At 54.3% G+C, this 24,814-nt stretch overlaps 1 protein-coding gene across 3 annotated transcripts in view; it reads left to right on the forward strand.

Moving 5' to 3' along the window:
- Positions 1-24,814, forward strand: part of CCM2 (CCM2 scaffold protein) — a 96,352-nt gene that overhangs the window by 36,208 nt on the left and 35,330 nt on the right. For 2 of the 3 annotated variants that reach the window (XM_063924591.1, XM_063924593.1), the window contains exons 3-6: positions 3,550-3,729; positions 4,047-4,130; positions 16,977-17,160; positions 24,169-24,305. In XM_063924591.1, the coding sequence (XP_063780661.1) occupies positions 3,550-3,729; positions 4,047-4,130; positions 16,977-17,160; positions 24,169-24,305 (585 nt within the window). The remainder of the gene's footprint in view (positions 1-3,549; positions 3,730-4,046; positions 4,131-16,976; positions 17,161-24,168; positions 24,306-24,814) is intronic. The other variant, XM_063924594.1, reaches the window with a different exon arrangement.

A 24,814-nucleotide genomic window follows, 5' to 3' on the forward strand; every position in this document is an offset into this window, starting at 1 on the left:
CGCACTGGGAATCTCATCCCCTCCTTGGGGAACCTCCATACAGCGCACTGGGAATCTCATCCCCTCCCCGGGGATACCGCCATACAGCGCACTGGGAATCTCATCCCCTCCCCGGGGACACCTCCATACAGCGCACTGGGAATCTCATCCCCTCCTTGGGGAACCTCCATACAGCGCACTGGGAATCTCATCGCCTCCCCGGGGACACCGCCATACAGCGCACTGGGAATCTCATCCCCTCCTTGGGGAACCTCCATACAGCGCACTGGGAATCTCATCCCCTCCCCGGGGATACCGCCATACAGCGCACTGGGAATCTCATCCCCTCCCCGGGGACACCGCCATACAGTGCACTGGGAATCTCATCCCCTCCTTGGGGAACCTCCATACAGCGCACTGGGAATCTCATCGCCTCCCCGGGGACACCGCCATACAGCGCACTGGGAATCTCATCCCCTCCTTGGGGAACCTCCATACAGCGCACTGGGAATCTCATCCCCTCCCCGGGGACACCTCCATACAGTGCACTGGGAATCTCATCCCCTCCCCAAGGACACCGCCATACAGTGCACTGGGAATCTCATCCCCTCCTTGGGGAACCTCCATACAGCACACTGGGAATCTCATCGCCTCCCCGGGGACACCGCCATACAGCGCACTGGGAATCTCATCCCCTCCCCGGGGACACCTCCATACAGTGCACTGGGAATCTCATCCCCTCCCCGGGGACACCGCCATACAGTGCACTGGGAATCTCATCCCCTCCTTGGGGAACCTCCATACAGCGCACTGGGAATCTCATCCCCTCCCCGGGGACACCTCCATACAGTGCACTGGGAATCTCATCCCCTCCCCAAGGACACCGCCATACAGTGCACTGGGAATCTCATCCCCTCCTTGGGGAACCTCCATACAGCACACTGGGAATCTCATCGCCTCCCCGGGGACACCGCCATACAGCGCACTGGGAATCTCATCCCCTCCCCGGGGACACCGCCATACAGCGCACTGGGAATCTCATCCCCTCCCCGGGGACACCGCCATACGGCGCACTGGGAATCTCATCCCCTCCCCGGGGGCACCGCCATACAGCGCACTGGGAATCTCATCCCCTCCCCGGGGACACCGCCATACAGCGCACTGGGAATCTCATCCCCTCCCCGGGGACACCGCCATACGGCGCACTGGGAATCTCATCCCCTCCCCGGGGACACCTCCATACAGCGCACTGGGAATCTCATCCCCTCCCCTAAGTGTGACGCCAGGTGCATAGTACACGTAGCAGGATCACGTCTGTTGCGATGCACATCAGTCGGTGTCGTGTGTTGCAGGAGGAAGTTGTGGTCAGCCCCCCCCCCCCCATCCCCTCTGCGCACTTAGCACTGTGAGACCTATATGTGATTTCATGCTGCTGTATCAAGGCCGCGTCCCCTGGAGCCGCAGATGGACGGAGAGGTAGGAGGGGGCAGTAAGTTGTAGGGATTTGTGGCGTCTGTCTGGGCAGTCTGTAATAACAGAGCTCTGCAGCGGAGGTGACTCTATCTGTGATGGTCACAGATGACTCTTGCTGACGTGATGATGAAATCTGCTGCATAGGGACATGTTACATGGGGTACTGTGTATCTCGCTCTCTCTGACATGACCTCTACAGTCCGTGCAGTTGTGCCATATTGGATAAGTCCTGTATTGCCCCCAGCTGATCTTCCTCTTGCCCCAGCCAGTCCAGCCCCTCTGTCCCCTGTGCGTATTGTAGTGACGTGTTGTCATATCGCCTCTCTGTAGCTGGCTTTGTCTCTTCCTCTATCTGATGTGTGCGGCTTTCAGCACTGTACGGTGTCAGGTGGGGGTCAGCACTGTACGGTGTCAGGTGGGGGTCAGCACTGTACGGTGTCAGGTGGGGGTCAGGTGGGGGTCAGCCCTGTACGGTGTCAGGTGGGGGTCAGCCCTGTACGGTGTCAGGTGGGGGTCAGCACTGTACGGTGTCAGGTGGGGGTCAGCCCTGTACGGTGTCAGGTGGGGGTCAGCCCTCTACGGTGTCAGGTGGGGTCAGCCCTGTACGGTGTCAGGTGGGGGTCAGCCCTGTACGGTGTCAGGTGGGGGTCAGCGCTGTACGGTGTCAGGTGGGGGTCAGCCCTGTACGGTGTCAGGTGGGGGTCAGCCCTGTACGGTGTCAGGTGGGGGTCAGCCCTGTACGGTGTCAGGTGGGGGTCAGCACTGTACGGTGTCAGGTGGGGGTCAGCACTGTACGGTGTCAGGTGGGGGTCAGCCCTGTACGGTGTCAGGTGGGGGTCAGCCCTGTACGGTGTCAGGTGGGGGTCAGCCCTGTACGGTGTCAGGTGGGGGTCAGCCCTGTACGGTGTCAGGTGGGGGTCAGCCCTGTACGGTGTCAGGTGGGGGTCAGCGCTGTACGGTGTCAGGTGGGGGTCAGCGCTGTACGGTGTCAGGTGGGGGTCAGCCCTATACGGTGTCAGGTGGGGGTCAGCCCTGTACGGTGTCAGGTGGGGGTCAGCACTGTACGGTGTCAGGCCTGTACGGTGTCAGGTGGGGTCAGCCCTGTACGGGTTACCCTCATCCTGTGCCGACCTCTGTGCACACATCCTCAGCTGGCAGACACCGGTGTGCCCCGGGAGAAGTGGGTGGCGGTGGGTTATAGCCTCGGTGTTACAGTTTCTTGTAGTGACAGTGATATACGGAATCTGCGTCCTGTGCGTTCTCCTTCTTGTTGTACCGGATGTATCATTCAGATACGTGTAGGGGCCTCTCATACATGGGTCACCGGTACATTGGCGGGTGGCTGAGATCTCCACGCGGCGGTTATATGTGTATTAGTAGTTCCACAGCAGCAGAAGCGCCGTCTGTTCTGCAGCCCGTCCAACCAGTGATCGCTGGGGTCTTGGGAGGGAGCGTTACTGTGCGTCGTGTTTGTTGCTGTAGTAAATAAAGGTTTCAGGAGAACCGTGATGGGGAGAATGATGTATTTCCCACTGGACTCCATGACAGCCCGCTGCACAGTGGTGTGTATTCCAGTGACAGGGCAGCAAGGGTGGGGAGTCCATAGAAGTTTATGGGGGAGATGTACTAATCCCCCGTACACTGGAGTGATAAAGTGGAGAGAGATAAAGTACCATCCAATGAGCTCCTAATTTGAAGAATGACAGGCGCTGCTTGGTTGGTAGTTTATCTCTCTCCACTTGTTCACTCTCCAAGCTCCCAGATTGCCCCTTCCAGCGGAGGTCTACAGAAGTGCTCGTCCATCTGGTAAGAAGGTTCTCAGTACAACAGAGAGAAAATGGCGGAGCAGGGAGGGTAGTGACCTCTGACCCAGGAACTAAAACGTATGTGCAGTGGTAGATAGGCCGGGAGAGGCGGGAAACTCGCACAGCCGCCTGTCCAGTGTAAATCTCCGGTGTGTAGGGTGACCTGCGGAGCTTTGTGCCGCTCCTGGGATCCGCGTATGTTCTGTATGAAGTGCTTGATACCTGGTAACCTCTCGGATATGACGCAGTTCATGCGGGCGCTCTGTTAATGGCTGCCTGTCCTCTCTCCCAGCAGCCTGGAATCGTGTCCCCGTTTAAACGGGTCTTCCAGAAGGGCGAGAAGGGTCGAGACAAGAAGGCTCAGGAGAAGGTGACGGAACGGCGGCCTCTGCACACGGTGTCTGCGTCCCAGCCCGAGCATCGCGTGGAGCCGGACCTGCTGCTCAACGATTACATTGAGAAAGAAGTCAAGGTGCGGAGGCTCCTCTCATTCATACGTGTTGTCCCATAGTCACCTGGCTGTATGACTGCGCCAATCATTCCTAGCCGTGTCCATCCTCCTATCAGGAGGCTTCATATAAGGGATATACGTCACATATTATATATGAGATAATGGCCTCCCTACCGTCTGTTATATGGGTGTAAGGAATGTCTAATATCAATAATAATACAGTAGGGAAGCATTATTCCTCGCTGAGTACCAGTGATGACACCAGAGCTCCCTGTAATATAACAATTCATTTATCCCTCATGGAACGTCCTAATATTCCTGTATCTCTCTCCCTCTAGTACTTGGGGCAGCTGACCTCTATTCCCGGATACCTCAATCCTTCCAGCCGGACAGAAATCCTGCAGCTCCTGGACAACGCAAAGGTGAGGGAGACGCGTGGAGCGCAGTCCAGACTCTCTATAGAGACCTTACAGAAAGTTCCGTTTAAAAAAAAAAACATTTTGCGAGTTTCGTTTGGCTGCTCCCAGGTTTGAGAGATGATTTGTCCCCGCTTTGTACTCTGTGTTCTCTGGGCGTCTGTGGCCGATATATACAACATGGAGCGCCAGTGCTTGCTCAGGGGTATAAATGTGCATTATACAGTGTGCCCCATAGCCATATTGTATAAGCTACTTATAAGTTCCCCCTTACATAAGCTCCACCAGTTTAAGGAGTCCCCCCCCCCCCCCCCCCCCCCCCCCGCCACTCCTTCCCCCATCATTTTTTATTTTCAAAGTTCTGGATGTATTTTTGTTTTATGGTATAGTTTAGGGGAGCTGCTTTTGGGGTACACCTATTTATGTGCCCAGTTACGGCCAGCGCTGTGATTATTATTAATAAATTGGTAGTGTTTGAATTGCGCACCTGCAACCTTTGTCTTTATATGCAGTTCTACTGAAAGGTCTGCGCAGAGCCGCACCTCTCATTACCGGTGTGCACCCCAGGACCCCTCCCCTGTATACCCAATGCTGTGTATTCACATACACAATAGAAGGCCAGAGACCCCTTCTGCCTGGTGGTAGCACCCACGCCCACCTGTCCTATATATTGGTTTTAATTAGCTTCCTGACATTTCTTAGACTGAATGCAGAGCAAGGTGAGTCCTGCACAAATGTATATCGGATTATCAGATAGGGGTGGGTTTCTGGGGTGTGGGTCCCCCTTGACTGCTGTGGCTGGGGGTGGATTTCTGGGGCATGGGTCCCCCCTGGACTGCTGTGGCTGGGGGTGGATTTCTGGGGTGTGGGTCCCCCTGGACTGTTGTGGCTGGGGGTGGATTTCTGGGGTGTGGGTCCCCCTGGATTGCTGTGGCTGGGGGTGGATTTCCGGGGCGTGGGTCCCCCTGGACTGCTGTGGCGGGGGGTGGATTTCTGGGGCGTGGGTCCCCCTGGACTGTTGTGGCGGGGGGTGGATTTCTGGGGCGTGGGTCCCCCTGGACTGCTGTGGCTGGGGGTGGATTTCTGGGGTGTGGGTCCCCCTGGACTGCTGTGGCTGGGGGTGGATTTCTGGGGTGTGGGTCGCCCTGGATTGCTGTGGCTGGGGGTGGATTTCTGGGGTGTGGGTCCCCCTGGATTGCTGTGGCTGGGGGTGGATTTCTGGGGTGTGGGTCCCCCTGGACTGTTGTGGCTGGGGGTGGATTTCTGGGGTGTGGGTCCCCCTGGACTGCTGTGGCTGGGGGTGGATTTCTGGGGTGTGGGTCCCCCCTGGACTGCTGTGGCTGGGGGTGGATTTCTGGGGTGTGGGTCCCCCTGGACTGTTGTGGCTGGGGGTGGATTTCTGGGGTGTGGGTCCCCCTGGATTGCTGTGGCTGGGGGTGGATTTCTGGGGTGTGGGTCCCCCTGGACTGCTGTGGCGGGGGTGGATTTCTGGGGCGTGGGTCCCCCTGGACTGCTGTGGCGGGGGTGGATTTCTGGGGTGTGGGTCGCCCTGGACTGCTGTGGCTGGGGGTGGATTTCTGGGGTGTGGGTCCCCCTGGATTGCTGTGGCTGGGGGTGGATTTCCGGGGCGTGGGTCCCCCTGGACTGCTGTGGCGGGGGGTGGATTTCTGGGGCGTGGGTCCCCCTGGACTGTTGTGGCTGGGGGTGGATTTCTGGGGTGTGGGTCCCCCTGGATTGCTGTGGCTGGGGGTGGATTTCCGGGGCGTGGGTCCCCCTGGACTGCTGTGGCGGGGGGTGGATTTCTGGGGCGTGGGTCCCCCTGGACTGCTGTGGCTGGGGGTGGATTTCTGGGGCGTGGGTCCCCCTGGACTGCTGTGGCTGGGGGTGGATTTCTGGGGTGTGGGTCGCCCTGGATTGCTGTGGCTGGGGGTGGATTTCTGGGGTGTGGGTCGCCCTGGACTGTTGTGGCTGGGGGTGGATTTCTGGGGTGTGGGTCCCCCTGGATTGCTGTGGCTGGGGGTGGATTTCTGGGGTGTGGGTCCCCCCTGGACTGCTGTGGCTGGGGGTGGATTTCTGGGGTGTGGGTCCCCCTGGACTGTTGTGGCTGGGGGTGGATTTCTGGGGTGTGGGTCCCCCTGGATTGCTGTGGCTGGGGGTGGATTTCTGGGGTGTGGGTCCCCCTGGACTGTTGTGGCTGGGGGTGGATTTCTGGGGTGTGGGTCCCCCTGGACTGCTGTGGCGGGGGTGAATTTCTGGGGTGTGGGTCGCCCTGGACTGCTGTGGCTGGGGGTGGATTTCTGGGGTGTGGGTCCCCCTGGACTGCTGTGGCGGGGGTGGATTTCTGGGGCGTGGGTCCCCCTGGTCTGCTGTGGCGGGGGTGGATTTCTGGGGTGTGGGTCCCCCTGGACTGCTGTGGCGGGGGGTGGATTTCTGGGGCGTGGGTCCCCCTGGACTGCTGTGGCGGGGGGTGGATTTCTGGGGCGTGGGTCCCCCTGGACTGCTGTGGCGGGGGGTGGATTTCTGGGGCGTGGGTCCCCCTGGACTGCTGTGGCTGGGGGTGGATTTCTGGGGTGTGGGTCGCCCTGGATTGCTGTGGCTGGGGGTGGATTTCTGGGGTGTGGGTCCCCCTGGATTGCTGTGGCTGGGGGTGGATTTCTGGGGTGTGGGTCCCCCTGGACTGCTGTGGCTGGGGGTGGATTTCTGGGGTGTGGGTCGCCCTGGATTGCTGTGGCTGGGGGTGGATTTCTGGGGTGTGGGTCCCCCAGGACTGCTGTGGCTGGGGGTGGATTTCTGGGGTGTGGGTCGCCCTGGATTGCTGGGGGTGGATTTCTGGGGTGTGGGTCCCCCTGGACTGCTGTGGCTGGGGGTGGGTTTCTGGGGTGTGGGTCCCCCTGGACTGCTGTGGCTGGGGGTGGATTTCTGGGGTGTGGGTCCCCCTGGACTGCTGTGGCTGGGGGTGGATTTCTGGGGTGTGGGTCGCCCTGGACTGCTGTGGCTGGGGGTGGATTTCTGGGGTGTGGGTCCCCCTGGACTGCTGTGGCGGGGGTGGATTTCTGGGGCGTGGGTCCCCCTGGACTGCTGTGGCGGGGGTGGATTTCTGGGGTGTGGGTCGCCCTGGACTGCTGTGGCTGGGGGTGGATTTCTGGGGTGTGGGTCCCCCTGGACTGCTGTGGCGGGGGTGGATTTCTGGGGCGTGGGTCCCCCTGGATTGCTGTGGCTGGGGGTGGATTTCTGGGGCGTGGGTCGCCCTGGATTGCTGTGGCTGGGGGTGGATTTCTGGGGTGTGGGTCGCCCTGGATTGCTGTGGCTGGGGGTGGATTTCTGGGGTGTGGGTCGCCCTGGATTGCTGTGGCTGGGGGTGGATTTCTGGGGTGTGGGTCCCCCTGGACTGCTGTGGATGGGGGTGGGTTTCTGGGGTGTGAGTCCCCCTGGACTGCTGTGGCTGGGGGTGGATTTCTGGGGTGTGGGTCCCCCTGGACTGCTGTGGCTGGGGGTGGATTTCTGGGGTGTGGGTCGCCCTGGACTGCTGTGGCTGGGGGTGGATTTCTGGGGTGTGGGTCGCCCTGGACTGCTGTGGCTGGGGGTGGATTTCTGGGGTGTGGGTCGCCCTGGACTGCTGTGGCTGGGGGTGGACTTCTGGGGCGTGGGTCCCCCTGGACTGCTGTGGCTGGGGGTGGATTTCTGGGGTGTGGGTCGCCCTGGACTGCTGTGGCTGGGGGTGGATTTCTGGGGTGTGGGTCGCCCTGGACTGCTGTGGCTGGGGGTGGACTTCTGGGGCGTGGGTCCCCCTGGACTGCTGTGGCGGGGGTGGATTTCTGGGGCGTGGGTCCCCCTGGACTGCTGTGGCGGGGGTGGATTTCTGGGGTGTGGGTCCCCCTGGACTGCTGTGGCGGGGGTGGATTTCTGGGGTGTGGGTCGCCCTGGACTGCTGTGGCGGGGGTGGATTTCTGGGGTGTGGGTCGCCCTGGACTGCTGTGGCGGGGGTGGATTTCTGGGGTGTGGGTCCCCCTGGACTGCTGTGGCGGGGGTGGATTTCTGGGGCGTGGGTCCCCCTGGACTGCTGTGGCGGGGGTGGATTTCTGGGGCGTGGGTCCCCCTGGACTGCTGTGGCGGGGGTGGATTTCTGGGGTGTGGGTCGCCCTGGACTGCTGTGGCGGGGGTGGATTTCTGGGGTGTGGGTCCCCCTGGACTGCTGTGGCTGGGGGTGGATTTCTGGGGCGTGGGTCCCCCTGGACTGCTGTGGCGGGGGTGGATTTCTGGGGTGTGGGTCCCCCTGGACTGCTGTGGCGGGGGTGGATTTCTGGGGTGTGGGTCGCCCTGGACTGCTGTGGCGGGGGTGGATTTCTGGGGTGTGGGTCGCCCTGGACTGCTGTGGCGGGGGTGGATTTCTGGGGTGTGGGTCCCCCTGGACTGCTGTGGCGGGGGTGGATTTCTGGGGTGTGGGTCGCCCTGGACTGCTGTGGCTGGGGGTGGATTTCTGGGGTGTGGGTCGCCCTGGACTGCTGTGGCTGGGGGTGGATTTCTGGGGTGTGGGTCGCCCTGGACTGCTGTGGCTGCCTGGCCTCAGGAGCAACACAGATTATCACTTATTTTCATATTTACTTTCATCCCTATCGTGTGTTTTGTTTCAATGTAATTCATTTCCTACCTTCACTTCTCACTACTTTACCTCTCACTAATTTACCCCGGCTGTTTTCAGCAGCCTCTCTCACTAACCTATCTTCACTTTTTCTCTTACATCCTAGAGGATGCTGGGGACTCCGTAAGGACCATGGGGATAGACGGGCTCCGCAGGAGACATGGGCACTAAAAAAGAACTTTAGGTATGGGTGTGCACTGGCTCCTCCCTCCATGCCCCTCCTCCAGACCTCAGTTAGATTTTGTGCCCAGAGGAGAAGGGTGCATTACAGGGAGCTCTCCTGAGTTTCCTGATAGAAAGACTTTTGTTAGGTTTTTTATTTTCAGGGAGCACTGCTGGCAACAGACTCCCTGCATCGTGGGACTGAGGGGAGAGAAGCAGACCTACTTAAATGCTAGGCTCTGCTTCTTAGTCTACTGGACACCATTAGCTCCAGAGGGAGTCGGAACGCAGGTCTCACCCTCACCGTTCGTCCCGGAGTCGCACCGCCGTCCTCCTCACAGAGCCGGAAGATAGAAGCCGGGTGAGTATGTGAAGATAGAAGACTTCAGAGGCGGCAGAAGACTTCAGATCTTCACTGAGGTAACGCGCAGCGATAACGCTGTGCGCCATTGCTCCCACACAACACACACACACAGCAGTCACTGTAAGGGTGTGGGGCGCAGGGGGGGCGCCCTGGGCAGCAAGTAAACCTCCGATCTGGCTGAAATATAGATATATAGGCTCTATACTATATATATATATATATATATATATATATATATATATATATATATATATATATATATATATATATATATATATATATATATAAGAGATCCCCCGCCAGTTTTGAAAGATTTTAGCGGGACCGAAGCCCGCCGCTGAGGGGGCGAAGCTTGATCCTCAGCACTCACCAGCGCCATTTTCTCCACAGCACAACGCTGAGAGGAAGCTCCCCAGACTCTCCCCTGCTGAACACGGTGAAAGAGGGTTTGAAAGAAGGGGGGGGGGGGGGGGGGCACATAATTTGGCGCAGTGTAATAATAAAAAAAGCGCTATCTGGGTAAAGATAATTGTTTTTCCCCGGGTCACTGGCGCTGGGTGTGTGCTGGCATACTCTCTCTCTGTCTCTCCAAAGGGCCTTGTGGGGGAACTGTCTTCAGATGAGAGAATTCCCTGAGTGTGTGGTGTGTCGGTACGCATGTGTCGGCATGTCTGAGGTAGAAGGAGGTGGAGCAAATGTGTGTGGTGTCTCCGTCGGCAACACCGACACCTGACTGGTTGGATATGTGGAATGTTTTAAGTGCTAATGTGAATTTATTGCACAAAAGGTTGGACAAAGCTGAGTCCAGGGAGTTGTACAAGTCAAGCCCTGCCTGCCACTATGTCGCAGGGACCTTCTGGGTCTCAAAAGCGCCCACTATCCCAAATGGTAGACACTGATACCGACACGGATTCTGACTCTAGTGTCGACTACGACGATGCAAAGTTACAGCCAAAATTGGCTAAAAGTATTCAATATATGATTATTGCAATAAAAGATGCTTTGCATATCACAGAGGAACCCCCCTGTCCCTGACACGAGGGTGCACATGTATAAGGGAAAGAAGCCTGAGGTCACCTTTCCCCCATTTCATGAGCTGAACGAGTTATTTGAAAAGGCTTGGGAATCTCCAGACAAGAAACTGCAGATTCCCAAAAGGATTCTTATGGCGTATCCTTTCCCAAATACGGACAGGATACGGTGGGAATCCTCCCCAAGGGTGGACAAAGCGTTGACACGTTTATCCAAAAAGGTAGCGCTACCATCTCAAGATACGGCAACCCTCAGGGATCCTGCTGATCGCAAGCAGGAGACTACCTTGAAGTCCATTTACACACATTCTGGTACCTTACTCAGACCGGCGATAGCATCGGCTTGGGTTTGTAGCGCTGTGACAGCGTGGACAGATACCTTATCGGCAGAAATTGAGACCCTGGATAAGGATACCATTTTATTGACCCTGGGTCATATTAAAGATGCTGTCTTATATATGAGAGATGCTCAAAGAGACATTGGCCTACTGGGTTCTAGAGTCAACGCTATGGCGATTTCTGCTAGACGAGTCCTATGGACCCGACAATGGACAGGTGATGCCGACTCGAAGAGGCATATGGAGGTTTTACCTTACAAGGGTGAGGAATTGTTTGGGGGAAGGTCTCTCGGACCTAGTTTCCACAGCCACGGCAGGTAAATCAACTTTTTTGCCTTATGTTTCCTCACAGCCTAAGAAAGCGCCACATTATCAGATGCAGTCCTTTCGGTCGCATAAAAACAAGAGAGTACGGGGATCGTCCTTTCTTGCCAGAGGTAAGGGCAGAGGGAAAAAGCTGCCAACCACAGCTAGTTCCCAGGAGCAGAAGTCCTCCCCGGCCTCTACAAAATCCACCGCATGACGCTGGGGCTTCGCTGAGGGAGTCAGCCCCAGTGGGGGCACGTCTTCGACTTTTCAGCCACATCTGGGTTCACTCACAGGTGGATCCCTGGGCAATAGAAATTGTTTCCCAGGGTTACAAGCTGGAATTCGAAGAGGTGCCTCCTCGCCGCTTTTTCAAGTCGGCCCTACCGGCTTCTCTCTCAGAGAGGGAGATAGTTTTAAATGCAATTCAAAAATTGTGTCTTTAACAAGTGGTGGTCAAAGTTCCCCTGCTGCAATAATGGATGGGGTATTACTCAACCCTGTTTGTAGTCCCGAAACCGGACGGTTCGGTCAGACCCATTTTAAATTTAAAATCCTTAAACCTATACTTAAAAAGGATTAAGTTCAAGATGGAGTCGCTCAGAGCGGTCATCGCCAGCCTGGAAGGGGGGGATTATATGGTGTCCCTGGACATAAATGATGCATACCTTCATGTTCCCATATATCCGCCTCATCAGGCATACCTGAGATTTGCGGTACAGGATTGTCATTACCAATTTCAGACATTGCCGTTTGGGCTTTCCACGGCCCCGAGGATTTTCACCAAGGTAATGGCGGAAATGATGGTGCTCTTGCACAAGCAGGGTGTCACAATTCTCCCGTACTTGGACGATCTCCTGATAAAAGCGAGATCACGAGAGCAGTTGCTATACAGCGTATCACTCTCGCTGAAGGTGTTATAGCAACACGGCTGTATTCTCAACATTCCGAAGTCACAGTTGGTTCCTACGACTCGTTTGGCCTTCTTAGGCATGATTCTGGATACAGACCAGAAAAGGGTTTATCTTCCGATAGAAAAGGCTCAGGAACTCATGAATCTGGTCAGGGACCTATTGAAGCCAAAAAGGGTGTCAGTGCATCACTGCACTCGAGTCCTGGGAAAGATGGTGGCGTCTTACGAGGCCATTCCCTTCGGCAGGTTCCATGCGAGGACTTTCCAATGGGACCTACTGGACAAGTGGTCCGGGTCACATCTACAGATTCATCAGATGATCACCCTGTCCCCCAGGGCCAGGGTATCTCTCCTGTGGTGGCTGCAGAGTGCTCACCTTCTAGAGGGTCGCAGGTTCGGCATTCAGGACTGGATTCTGGTAACAACGGACGCGAGCCTCCGAGAGTGAGGAGCAGTCACACAGGGAAGAAACTTCCAAGGTCTCTGGTCAAGCCAGGAGGCTTGTCTTCACATCAACGTCCTGGAATTGAGGGCCATATACAACGCCCTTCGTCAAGCGGAGAATTTGCTTCGCGACCTACCGGTTCTGATTCAGTCAGACACCATCACCGCAGTGGCTCATGTAAACCGCCAAGGCGGCACAAGGAGCAGAGTGGCGATGGATTCTTCGCTGGGCGGAAAATCATGTAAGCGCTCTGACAGCAGTCTTCATTCCGGGAGTGGACAACTGGGAAGCAGACTTCCTCAGCAGACACGATCTCCATCCAGGAGAGTGGGGACTTCATCAGGAAGTCTTCGCACAGATTGCAAGTCTGTGGGGACTGCCCCAGATAGACATGATGGCGTCCCGCCTCAACAAGAAACTACAGAGGTATTGCGCCAGGTCAAGAGACCCTCAGGCGGTGGCAGTGGACGCCCTGGTGACACTGTGGGTGTTCCAGTCGGTCTGTGTGTTTCCTCCTCTTCCTCTCATCCCCAAGGTGTTGAGAATAATAAGAAAAAGAGGAGTACAGACAATTCTCATTGTTCCAGATTGGCTGCGAAGGGCATGGTATCCGGATCTGCTGGAAATGCTCACAGAAGATCCGTGGCCTCTTCCTCTAAGACAGGACCTGTTACAACAGGGGCCCTGTCTGTTCCAAGACTTACCGCGGCTGCGTTTGACGGCATGGCGGTTGAACGCCGGATCCTAGCGGAAAAAGGCATTCCGGATGAGGTCATTCCTACTCTGATAAAGGCTAGGAAGGACGTGACAGCAAAACATTATCACCGGATTTGGCGGAAGTATGTTTCTTGGTGTGAGTCCAGGAATGCTCCTCCGGAAGAATTCCATCTGGGCCGTTTCCTTCACTTCCTACAGATTGGAGTGAATTTGGGCCTAAAATTAGGCTCCATTAAGGTTCAGATTTCGGCCCTATCCATCTTCTTTTAGAAGGAATTGGCTTCTCTCCCAGAAGTACAGACTTTTGTCAAGGGAGTGCTGCATATTCAGCCTCCTTTTGTACCTCCAGTGGCACCCTGGGACCTTAACGTGGTGTTGCGGTTCCTTAAGTCTCACTGGTTTGAACCACTTAAAACGGTGGAATTAAAATATCTCACTTGGAAAGTGGTCATGTTGTTAGCCTTGGCATCGGCTAGGCGAGTGTCGGAGTTAGCGGCTTTGTCTCACAAAAGCCCCTATCTGGTTTTCCATGTGGATAGAGCAGAATTGCGGACTCGTCCTCAATACTTGCCCAAGGTGGTTTCATCTTTTTATATGAACCAACCTATTGTGGTGCCTGTGGCTACGCGAGACTTGGAGGATTCCAAGTCCCTTGATGTAGTCAGGGCTTTGAAAATTTACGTGGCCAGAACGGATCGGGTCAGAAAAACAGAGGCACTGTTTGTCCTGTATGCAGCCAACAAGGTTGGCGCTCCTGCTTCTAAGCAGATTATTGCTCGCTGGATCTGTAACACGATTCAGCAGGCTCATTCTACGGCTGGATTGCCGTTACCAAAATCGGTTAAGGCCCATTCCACTAGGAAGGTGGGCCCTTCTTGGGCGGCTGCCCGAGGGGTCTCGGCATTACAGCTTTGCCGAGCAGCTACTTGGTCGGGTTCAAACACCTTTGCAAAGTTTTACAAGTTTAATACCCTGGCTGAGGAGGACCTTGTGTTTGCTCATTCGGTGCTGCAGAGTCATCCGCACTCTCCCGCCCGTTTGGGAGCTTTGGTATAATCACCATGGTCCTTACGGAGTCCCCAGCATCCTCTACGGACTAGGAGAAAAAGATTTACCGGTAGGTTTAAAATCTTATTTTTCACTATATATTTTTTCATTTAAGTGTTGCCCTGGGGTCACTCAGCTGCTTCATTTTGGGGTGTCCGCGCACTAGATTTGTACCCCCTAAAATGTTAGGGACTTGCCCGACTAATGAGGTCACCTGGACGCAGTGGGCAAGCCGTTACCTATGGCCATAACTATGCGAAGAACCTCGCTCAAAATGCTAAATTTTATTGCAATGATTATTATTAATAAATTGGTAGTGTTTGAATTGCGCACCTGCAGCCTTGCCCTTGGGTAATGTACTCACTACAAAATCAGGCGGGTGATGTTTCCCCGGAAGTCCCGGTATATCGGCTTCTCCTAGCAGGTGAGCAAAACGCGTCGATCTGGTGCATTATGTCAAAACAGATTTCCTAAGAACTTGGAACCCTCTAATAGAAACCAGTTTGTACACGTACCGGATAACGCGCCGTTATGTGGCGTGTAACAGGACCTGTATGTTGTGTCCTCTCCACAGAGGGGTTCCCAGGCCACTTGCAGTGCCGCTGATTTTTCATGTGTCTGGCGATTGTCAGTGGGATTCATTTCTACAGCGTCATAGTCCATACAAATGGCTTTATACAATTAACATTCATTAGTGAATAGAGAGGAGTCTGACGCACTCTGATCCATTCCCACGTGTACATACAGCTCATGTGGTAACTTGAGATCACCTGGACACAGACGCGCTGTGAAACTTGGCTGGAGAGTCCATTGCTATTGAAAAGGGTTTGTGTCTATAGACAGTTTAAAGATAGACAGTCATTAGTTAGACACCATATGGTCGACAGTCAAAAGTCCAACTACCAAAAATTTTTGTTGTTTTTTGTTTTTTTTCTGTGCATTTTACAACTTTTGCCTCATTTACTATCCATGTCACAAACTGTTACCTTTTAGTAAAGTTAGAGATCCTATTATACGCCATATAAGGTGTTATCCGGATTGTAAGTTCTGTTAGAAGAAAATAGTTTTTACATGTTCATTGATACACAATGTATTGTTCCATCACAAGTACATGTAAGGAAGGGGTTAATTTAGAGTAGGAAAAAAACAAAACAAATCCTCCAGCACACTGTAATACACCAGCAAAAGAGAAATGCATCCCACGTGATAATAGTAATGCAGAGATCTTAGTTACTTGCATTTGCAAACATATGGTAAGCCACCAGCCACGGCAAGGCGTCTCTTCTCTGGTGGTCCTACGCTACATAATAGCATCTGCTTTGGATCATACATTAACGTATTTCTAGACTGAGAGCTAACTCACCTGGATCACCCCAGGATCCTCCAGTATGGCACTACAAGGATCAGCATACCCTCCAACTACCGATCATTGTAGTGAGAAACGTGTCTTCATTTTGCTAGGAGAAGCCGATATACGTGGACTTACAGGGAAACTTCACTCACCTACATGCAGCGGATTTCTCTTTGTGTGTAAATTACCAAGGAGGGGGGGGTGAAGACCAGCTTTACAGAGGTCTCCTTATATAATGCACAGAGAAGTCATTTATTGGGATTTATTATCACAACACGATGAATTCACGGCGCATTACAAGATTATCAGCCTTATCTATACAGGTATGTTCCGGCAGATTTATAGGGCCTGTACAGCAATCATTTGTGCTGTGTTTATGTATGTGTGCTGTCAATTGGCCTTTAATAATCAGTAAGTAGGAAACTGTAGATTGCCAGTGATGTCTTCTCATAGCCACATACATTTGCAAATTAGTTAAATAAAGGTGTTTTCTGTGTATAATGGGTTGGGTATGGTATACCGGCAGTGAGGAGGCTGGCAATCACAATACCGGTCCTGGCATCCCGACTGACAAAATCCAGACAGGTGTCTGCGACTAAACTAACCCTAACCCTAACCCTCCCTTCCCGCATCCTGACCTCCTAACCCTCCCTTCCCGCATCCTGACCTCCTAACCCTCCCTTCCCGCAGCCTGACCCCCTAACCCTCCCTTCCCACAGCTTAACCCTAACCCTCCCTTCCCACAGCTTAACCCTAACCCTCCCTTCCCGCAGCTTAACCCCAATCCTCCCTTCCCGCAGCTTAACCCTAACCCTGCCTTCCCGCATCCTGACCTCCTAACCCTCCCTTCCCGCAGCTTAACCCTAATTCTCCCTTCCCGCAGCCTGACCCCCTAACCCTCCCTTCCCGCAGCTTAACCCTAATCCTCCCTTTCCGCAGCCTGACCCCCTAACCCTCCCTTCCCGCAGCCTGACCCCCTAACCCTCCCTTCCTGCAGCTTAACCCTAATCCTCCCTTCCCGCAGCTTAACCCTAATCCTCCCTTTCCGCAGCCTGACCCCCTAACCCTCCCTTCCCGCAGCCTGACCCCCTAACCCTCCCTTCCCGCAGCCTGACCCCCTAACCCTCCCTTCCCACAGCTTAACCCTAATCCTCCCTTCCCGCAGCCTGACCCCCTAACCCTCCCTTTCCGCAGCCTGACCCCCTAACCCTTCCTTCCCGCAGCTTAACCCTAACCGTCCCCTCCAGCAGCCTAACCTTATCCCTCAATTCTTGCAGTCTAATCCTAACCTCCCCCCCCACACACACCCTACCCCTCCCTTGTGGGTGCCTAACCCTAACCCTCTCTTCTTACAGCTTAGCCTTAACCCTCCCTGTAATACTTACATTTGGGATTCTTGCGTCGGCGTTCTGACAGGTGTTAGGATTCCGGCGCTGGTCTTTGACCACCATGAATCCGTAAGTCAGTTACATCCCATTTGAATCTGTGACTGTATTCCATTATGGCTCTCCATTAACCCCTGATGTGCTTTGTACACAGAGACTACACCAGCTCCCCGCACAGCTGACCCAGGAACATGACGCCGTCATCAGCTTGTCTGCGTACAACGTCAAAGTGGTGTGGCGGGACGGAGAGGACGTAATACTCCGAGTTCCCATTCATGACATCGCTGCCGTCTCCTACATCCGAGATGACTGTCTGCATTTGGTGCTTCTGAAAACGGGTGAGGTGCTGTGTTGTAATACACGCTATATCCTGTGGGCGGTGAAGAGTCTGTATCCTGTGGGCGGTGCAGGGGCAGTGTACAGTGCGCGGTGCAGGGGCAGTGTACAGTGCAGGGGCAGTGTACAGTTTGTGATGCACAGGTAGTGTACAGTGCGCGGTGCACGGGCAGTGTACGGTGCACGGGCAGTGTACAGTGCACGGGCAGTGTACAGTTCGTGGTGCAGGCGCAGTGTACAGTGCAGGCGCAGTGTACAGTGCACGGTGCAGGGGCAGTGTACAGTGCACGGGCAGTGTACAGTGCGTGGTGCAGGGGCAGTGTACAGTGCACGGGCAGTGTACAGTGCACGGTGCAGGGGCAGTGTACAGTGCACGGTGCAGGGGCAGTGTACGGTGCAGGGGCAGTGTGTGATGCACAGGTAGTGTACAGTGTGCGGTGCAGGGGCAGTGTACAGTGTGTGATGCACAGGTAATGTAGAGTGTGCGGTGCAGGGGCAGTGTACAGTGCACGGTGCAGGGGCAGTGTACAGTGTGAGATGCACAGGTAGTGTACAGTGCGCAGTGCAGGGGCAGTGTACAGTGTGTGATACACAGGTAATGTACAGTGCGTGGTGCAGGGGCAGTGTACAGTGCACGGTGCAGGGGCAGTGTACAGTGTGTGATGCACAGGTAGTGTACAGTGCGCGGTGCAGGGGCAGTGTACAGTGTGTGATGCACAGGTAATGTACAGTGCAGGGGCAGTGTACAGTGCGCAGGGGCAGTGTACAGTGCGTGGTGCAGGGGCAGTGTACAGTGCGTGGTGCAGGGGCAGTGTACAGTGTGTAATGCACAGGTAATGTACAGTGCGTGGTGCAGGGGCAGTGTACAGTGCATGGGGCAGTGTACAGTGTGTGATGCACAGGTAATGTACAGTGCGTGGTGCAGGGGCAGTGTACAGTGCTTGGTGCAGGGGCAGTGTACAGTGCGTGGTGCAGGGGCAGTGTACAATGCGTGATGCACAGGTAGTGTACAGTGCGCGGTGCAGGGGCAGTGTACAGTGCTTGGTGCAGGGGCAGTGTACAGTGCTTGGTGCAGGGGCAGTGTACAGTGCGTGGTGCAGGGGCAGTGTACAATGTGTGATGCACAGGTAGTGTACTTTGCGCGGTGTAGAGGCTCATGGTAACACACTAATGAACGCTGCTGTATAGTTTATTTCTCTGACGTCCTAGTGGATGCTGGGGACTCCGTAAGGACCATGGGGAATAGACGGGCTCCGCAGGAGACTGGGCACTCTAAAGAAAGATTCAGGACTATCTGGTGTGCACTGGCTCCTCCCCCTATGACCCTCCTCCAAGCCTCAGTTAGATTTCTGTGCCCGGCTGAGCTGGATGCCCACTAGGGGCTCTCCTGAGCTCCTAGAAAGAAAGTATATGTTAGGTTTTTTATTTTACAGTGAGACCTGCTGGCAACAGGCTCACTGCAGCGAGGGACTAAGGGGAGAAGAAGCGAACCTACCTAACTGGTGGTAGCTTGGGCTTCTTAGGCTACTGGACACCATTAGCTCCAGAGGGATCGAACACAGGACCCGACCTCGTCGTCCGTTCCCGGAGCCGTGCCGCCGTCCCCCTTACAGAGCCAGAAGCAAGAAGGTCCGGAAAATCGGCGGCTGAAGACTTCTGTCTTCCTCCAAGGTAGCGCACAGCACTGCAGCTGTGCGCCATTGCTCCTCATGCACACCACACACTTCGGTCACTGATGGGTGCAGGGCGCTGGGGTGGGGCGCCCTGAGCAGCAATAATATACACCTTGGCTGGCAAACTAACACCATATATAGCCCCAGGGGCTATATAGGTGTAAATTAACCCCTGCCAGACGTTTTAAAATAGCGGGAGAAAGCCCGACGAAAAAGGGGCGGAGCCTTCTCCCTCAGCACACTGGCGCCATTTTCCCTCACAGCTTCGCTGGAAGGATCGCTCCCTGGCTCTCCCCTGCAGTCCTGCACTACAGAAAGGGTAAAAAAGAGAGGGGGGGCACAATTTAGGCGCAGTATACAATATATATGCAGCTATAAGGGAAAACACTTTTATAAGGTGATATCCCTGTGGTATATAGCGCTCTGGTGTGTGCTGGCATACTCTCCCTCTGTCTCCCCAAAGGGCTTTGTGGGGTCCTGTCCTCTGTCAGAGCATTCCCTGTGTGTGTGCTGTGTGTCGGTACTGCTGTGTCGACATGTATGATGAGGATAATGATGTGGAGGCGGAGCAAATGCCTGTGAATGTGATGTCACCCCCTGCGGGGTCGACACCTGTGTGGATGGACTTATGGAAGAAATTACGTGACAGTGTCAGCTCCTTACATAAAAGGTTTGACGACATAGGACAGCCGGCTTCTCAGCTTGTGCCTGTCCAAGCGTCTCAAATGTCATCAGGGGCTGTAAAACGCCCGTTACCTCAGATGACAGATACAGATGTCGACATGGATACCGACTCCAGTGTCGACGACGACGAGACTAGTGTACCCTCCAATAGGTCCACCCGTTACATGATTGAGGCAATGAAAAATGTATTACACATTTCTGATAATACCCCAGGTACCACAAAAAAGGGTATTATGTTTGGTGAGAAAAAACTACCAGTAGTTTTTCCTGCATCTGAGGAATTAAATGAGGTGTGTGAGGAAGCGTGGTCTTCCCCAGATAAGAAATTAATAGTTTCTAAACGGTTATTGGCAGCGTACCCTTTCCCGGCAGAGGATAGGTCACGTTGGGAAACACCCCCTAGGGTAGATAAAGCGCTGACACGCTTATCAAAAAAGGTGGCACTACCGTCTCCGGATACGGCCGCCCTAAAGGAACCTGCTGATAGAAAGCAGGAAAATACCCTTAAAGCTATATACACACACACCGGCATTATATTGAGACCCGCTATTGCATCGGCTTGGATGTGCAGTGCTGCAGCTGCGTGGTCAGATTCCCTGTCGGATAACATTGATACCATGGATAGGGACAATATTTTGCTGACGATAGAGCATATAAAAGACGCCGTCTTATACATGCGTGATGCACAGAGGGATATTTGCCGGCTGGCATCAAAAATAAGCGCTATGTCCATTGCCGCCAGAAGGGGGTTATGGACTCGGCAATGGTCAGGCGATGCCGACTCGAAGCGGCACATGGAAGTTTTGCTCTATAAAGGGGTGGAACTTTTTGGGGATGGTCTGTCAGACCTTGTTTCCACAGCTACTGCTGGGAAATCGACCTTTTTGCCACAGGCTACCCCACAGCAAAAGAAAGCACCGTATTATCAGGTACAGTCCTTTCGGCCCCAGAAAAATAAGAGGGCTAGAGGCTCATCCTTTCTGCCGATCGGCAGAGGTAGGGGGAAAAAGCTGCAGCTCACAGCTAGTTCCCAAGAGCAGAAGTCCTCCCCTGCATCCGGTAAGTCCACAGCATGACGCTGGGGCTGCTCAGGCGGACCCGGGTACGGTGGGGGCCCGTCTCAGGAATTTCAGCACACAGTGGGCTCTCTCACAGGTGGATCCCTGGGTCCTTCAAGTAGTGTCTCAGGGGTACAGGCTGGAATTCGAGACGTCTCCCCCCTGCCGTTTCCTAAAATCTGCCTTACCGGCAACTCCCTCTGCCAGGGAGGCAGTGTTGGTGGCTATTCAAAAACTATATTCACAGCAAGTGATTGTCAAGGTACCCCTCCTTCAACAGGGAAAGGGTTACTATTCCACAATGTTTGTGGTACCGAAACCGGACGGTTCGGTGAGACCCATCTTAAATTTAAAAGCCTTGAACACTTATATCAAAAGGTTCAAGTTCAAGATGGAATCGCTCAGGGCGGTTATTGCGAGCCTGGACGAGGGGGATTACATGGTCTCCCTGGACATCAAGGATGCGTACCTGCATGTCCCTATTTACCCTCCGCACCAGGAGTACCTCAGATTTGTGGTACAGGACTGTCACTATCAGTTCCAGACGCTGCCGTTTGGGTTATCCACGGCACCGAGGGTCTTTACCAAGGTAATGGCCGAAATGATGATACTCCTTCGCAAGAAGGGAGTTTTAATTATCCCATACTTGGACGATCTCCTGATAAAGGCGAGGTCCAAATAACAGTTGGTAGTGGGGGTAGCACTTTCTCGGGAAGTGCTACAACAGCACGGCTGGATTCTCAATATTCCAAAGTCACAGCTGGTCCCGACGACACGTCTTCTGTTCCTGGGAATGATTCTGGACACAGACCAGAAAAGAGTGTTTCTTCCAGTGGAAAAAGCAGAGGAGTTGTCATCTCTAGTCAGAGACATCCTAAAACCAGGACAGGTGTCGGTACATCAATGCACACGAGTCCTGGGAAAAATGGTAGCTTCGTACGAAGCAATCCCATTCGGAAGGTTCCACGCAAGGACGTTCCAGTGGGACCTGTTGGACAAATGGTCCGGGTCCCATCTCCAGATGCAACAGCGGATAACCCTGTCGGCAAGGACCAGGGTGTCGCTGCTGTGGTGGCTGCAGAGGGCTCATCTACTAGAGGGCGGCAGATTCGGAATACAGGACTGGGTCCTGGTGACCACGGGTGCCAGCCTTCGGGGCTGGGGTGCAGTCACACAGGGAAGAAATTTCCAAGGACTGTGGTCAAATCGGGAGATTTCGCTTCACATAAATATTCTGGAGCTAAGGGCCATTTACAATGCCCTAAGCCAAGCAAGGCCCCTGCTTCAGAACCAGCCGGTACTGATCCAATCAGACAACATCACGGCGGTCGCCCATGTAAACAGACAGGGCGGCACAAGAAGCAGGATGGCGATGGCAGAAGCCACAAGGATTCTCCGATGGGCAGAGAATCATGTGTTGGCACTGACAGCAGTGTTCATTCCGGGAGTGGACAACTGGGAAGCAGACTTCCTCAGCAGGCACGACCTCCACCCGGGAGAATGGGGACTTCATCCAGAAGTCTTCCAAATGCTGGTAGACCGTTGGGAAAGACCAAAGGTGGACATGATGGCGTCCCGCCTCAACAAAAAGTTGAAAAGATATTGCGCCAGGTCAAGGGACCCTCGGGCGATCGCTGTGGACGCTCTAGTGACACCGTGGGTGTACCAGTCGGTTTATGTGTTTTCTCCTCTGCCTCTCATCCCCAAGGTACTGAGAATAATAAGAAAGCGAGGAGTGAAAACTATACTCGTGGTTCCGGATTGGCCAAGAAGAGCTTGGTACCCGGAACTTCAAGAGATGCTTGCAGAGGACCCTTGGCCTCTGCCGCTCAGACAAGACCTGCTGCAGCAGGGACCCTGTCTGTTCCAAGACTTACCGCGGCTACGTTTGACGGCATGGCGGTTGAACACCGGATCCTAAAGGAAAAGGGCATTCCGGAGGAAGTCATCCCTACCCTGATCAAAGCCAGGAAGGATGTCACCGCAAAACATTATCACCGCATTTGGCGAAAATATGTTGCGTGGTGTGAGGCCAAGAAGGCCCAGACGGAGGAATTTCAGCTGGATCGATTCCTGCATTTCCTGCAATCAGGGGTGACGTTGGGCCTCAAATTGGGGTCCATTAAGGTCCAGATTTCGGCTCTGTCGATTTTCTTCCAAAAAGAACTGGCTTCACTGCCTGAAGTTCAGACGTTTGTCAAAGGAGTTCTGCATATTCAGCCTCCTTTTGTGCCCCCAGTGGCACCTTGGGATCTCAATGTGGTTTTGGAATTCCTGAAATCACATTGGTTCGAGCCACTTCAGACTGTGGATTTGAAATATCTCACGTGGAAAGTGGTCATGTTGTTGGCCCTGGCTTCGGCCAGGCGAGTATCAGAATTGGCGGCTTTGTCTTGTAAAAGTCCTTATCTGATTTTCCATATGGATAGGGCAGAGTTGAGGACTCGTCCTCAGTTTCTCCCGAAGGTGGTCTCAGCTTTTCACTTGAACCAACCTATTGTGGTGCCTGCGGCTACTAGGGACTTGGAGGATTCCAAGTTACTGGACGTAGTCAGGGCCCTGAAAATGTATGTTTCTAGGACGGCTGGAGTCAGGAAGACTGACTCGCTGTTTATCCTGTATGCACCCAACAAGCTGGGTGCTCCTGCTTCTAAGCAGTCTATCGCGCGCTGGATTTGTAGCACTATTCAGCTGGCACATTCTGCGGTGGGATTACCGCAGCCTAAATCAGTAAAAGCCCATTCCACAAGGAAGGTGGGCTCATCTTGGGCGGCTGCCCGAGGGGTCTCGGCTTTACAACTTTGCCGAGCTGCTACTTGGTCAGGGGCAAACACGTTTGCAAAATTCTACAAATTTGATACCCTGGCTGAGGAGGACCTGGAGTTCTCTCATTCGGTGCTGCAGAGTCATCCGCACTCTCCCGCCCGTTTGGGAGCTTTGGTATAATCCCCATGGTCCTTACGGAGTCCCTAACATCCACTAGGACGTCAGAGAAAATAAGAATTTACTCACCGGTAATTCTATTTCTCGTAGTCCGTAGTGGATGCTGGGCGCCCATCCCAAGTGCGGATTGTCTGCAATACTTGCAAATAGTTATTGTTACTATAATCGGGTTGTTATTGCGAGCCATCTGTTCAGAGGCTCCATTGTTATCATACTGTTAACCGGGGTTCCTATCACGAGTTATATGGTGTGATTGGTGTGGCTGGTATGAGTCTTACCCGGGATTCAAAAATCCTTCCTTATTGTGTCAGCTCTTCCGGGCACAGTTCCTAACTGAGGCTTGGAGGAGGGTCATAGGGGGAGGAGCCAGTGCACACCAGATAGTCCTGAATCTTTCTTAAGAGTGCCCAGTCTCCTGCGGAGCCCGTCTATTCCCCATGGTCCTTACGGAGTCCCCAGCATCCACTACGGACTACGAGAAATAGAATTACCGGTGAGTAAATTCTTATTTTATTGATGTATAAGATGCAGCGTCCTCCTGATTTATACCAGTCTGGGATATATTTCTGTAATGCCGCTGCAGCAGCTGTGCCCGGTGCGGATGGTCTGCCGCCGTCTAACCGCTGTTTTCTCGTCGCTCCTTGCCATACAGCACAGGATCCCGGGATCTCTCCCAGCCAGAGCCTGTCCGCAGAGAGTGCCAAAGTCCTCACCTCCGGATCACTGTGTGAGTGCGGGACGGGCCCGGTAGAATCGTGCTGTCTGGTGATCCTGGCTACTGAGAGTAAGGTAATGGCCCCTTCCTTCTCTCACTGTTACCGGCGTCCACGCTGACTCTCCTGCCCTGTGTGATCTGTGTCTTCTCTCCCTCCCATTGTTACCAGCGTCCACACTGACTCTCCTGCCCTATGTCACCTGTGTCTCCCTCCCATTATTACCAGCGTCCACACTGACTCCCCTGCCCTGTGTCACCTGTGTCTTCTCTCCCTCCCATTGTTACCGGCGTCCACACTGACTCTCCTGCCCTGTGTCACCTGTGTCTTCTCTCCCTCCCATTGTTACCAGCATCCACACTGACTCTCCTGCCCTGTGTTACCTGTGTCTCCTCTCCCTCCCATTGTTACCAGCGTCCACACCGACTCTCTCCTGCCCTGTGTCACCTGTGTCTTCTCTCCCTCCCGTTGTTACCAGCGTCCACACTGACTCTCCTGCCCTGTGTCACCTGTGTCTTCTCTCCCTCCCATTGTTACCAGCGTCCACACTGACTCTCCTGCCCTGTGTCTCCTCTCCCTCCCATT

This window comes from Pseudophryne corroboree, chromosome 5, assembly GCF_028390025.1.
Source record: "Pseudophryne corroboree isolate aPseCor3 chromosome 5, aPseCor3.hap2, whole genome shotgun sequence".
NCBI lineage: Eukaryota > Metazoa > Chordata > Amphibia > Anura > Myobatrachidae > Pseudophryne > Pseudophryne corroboree.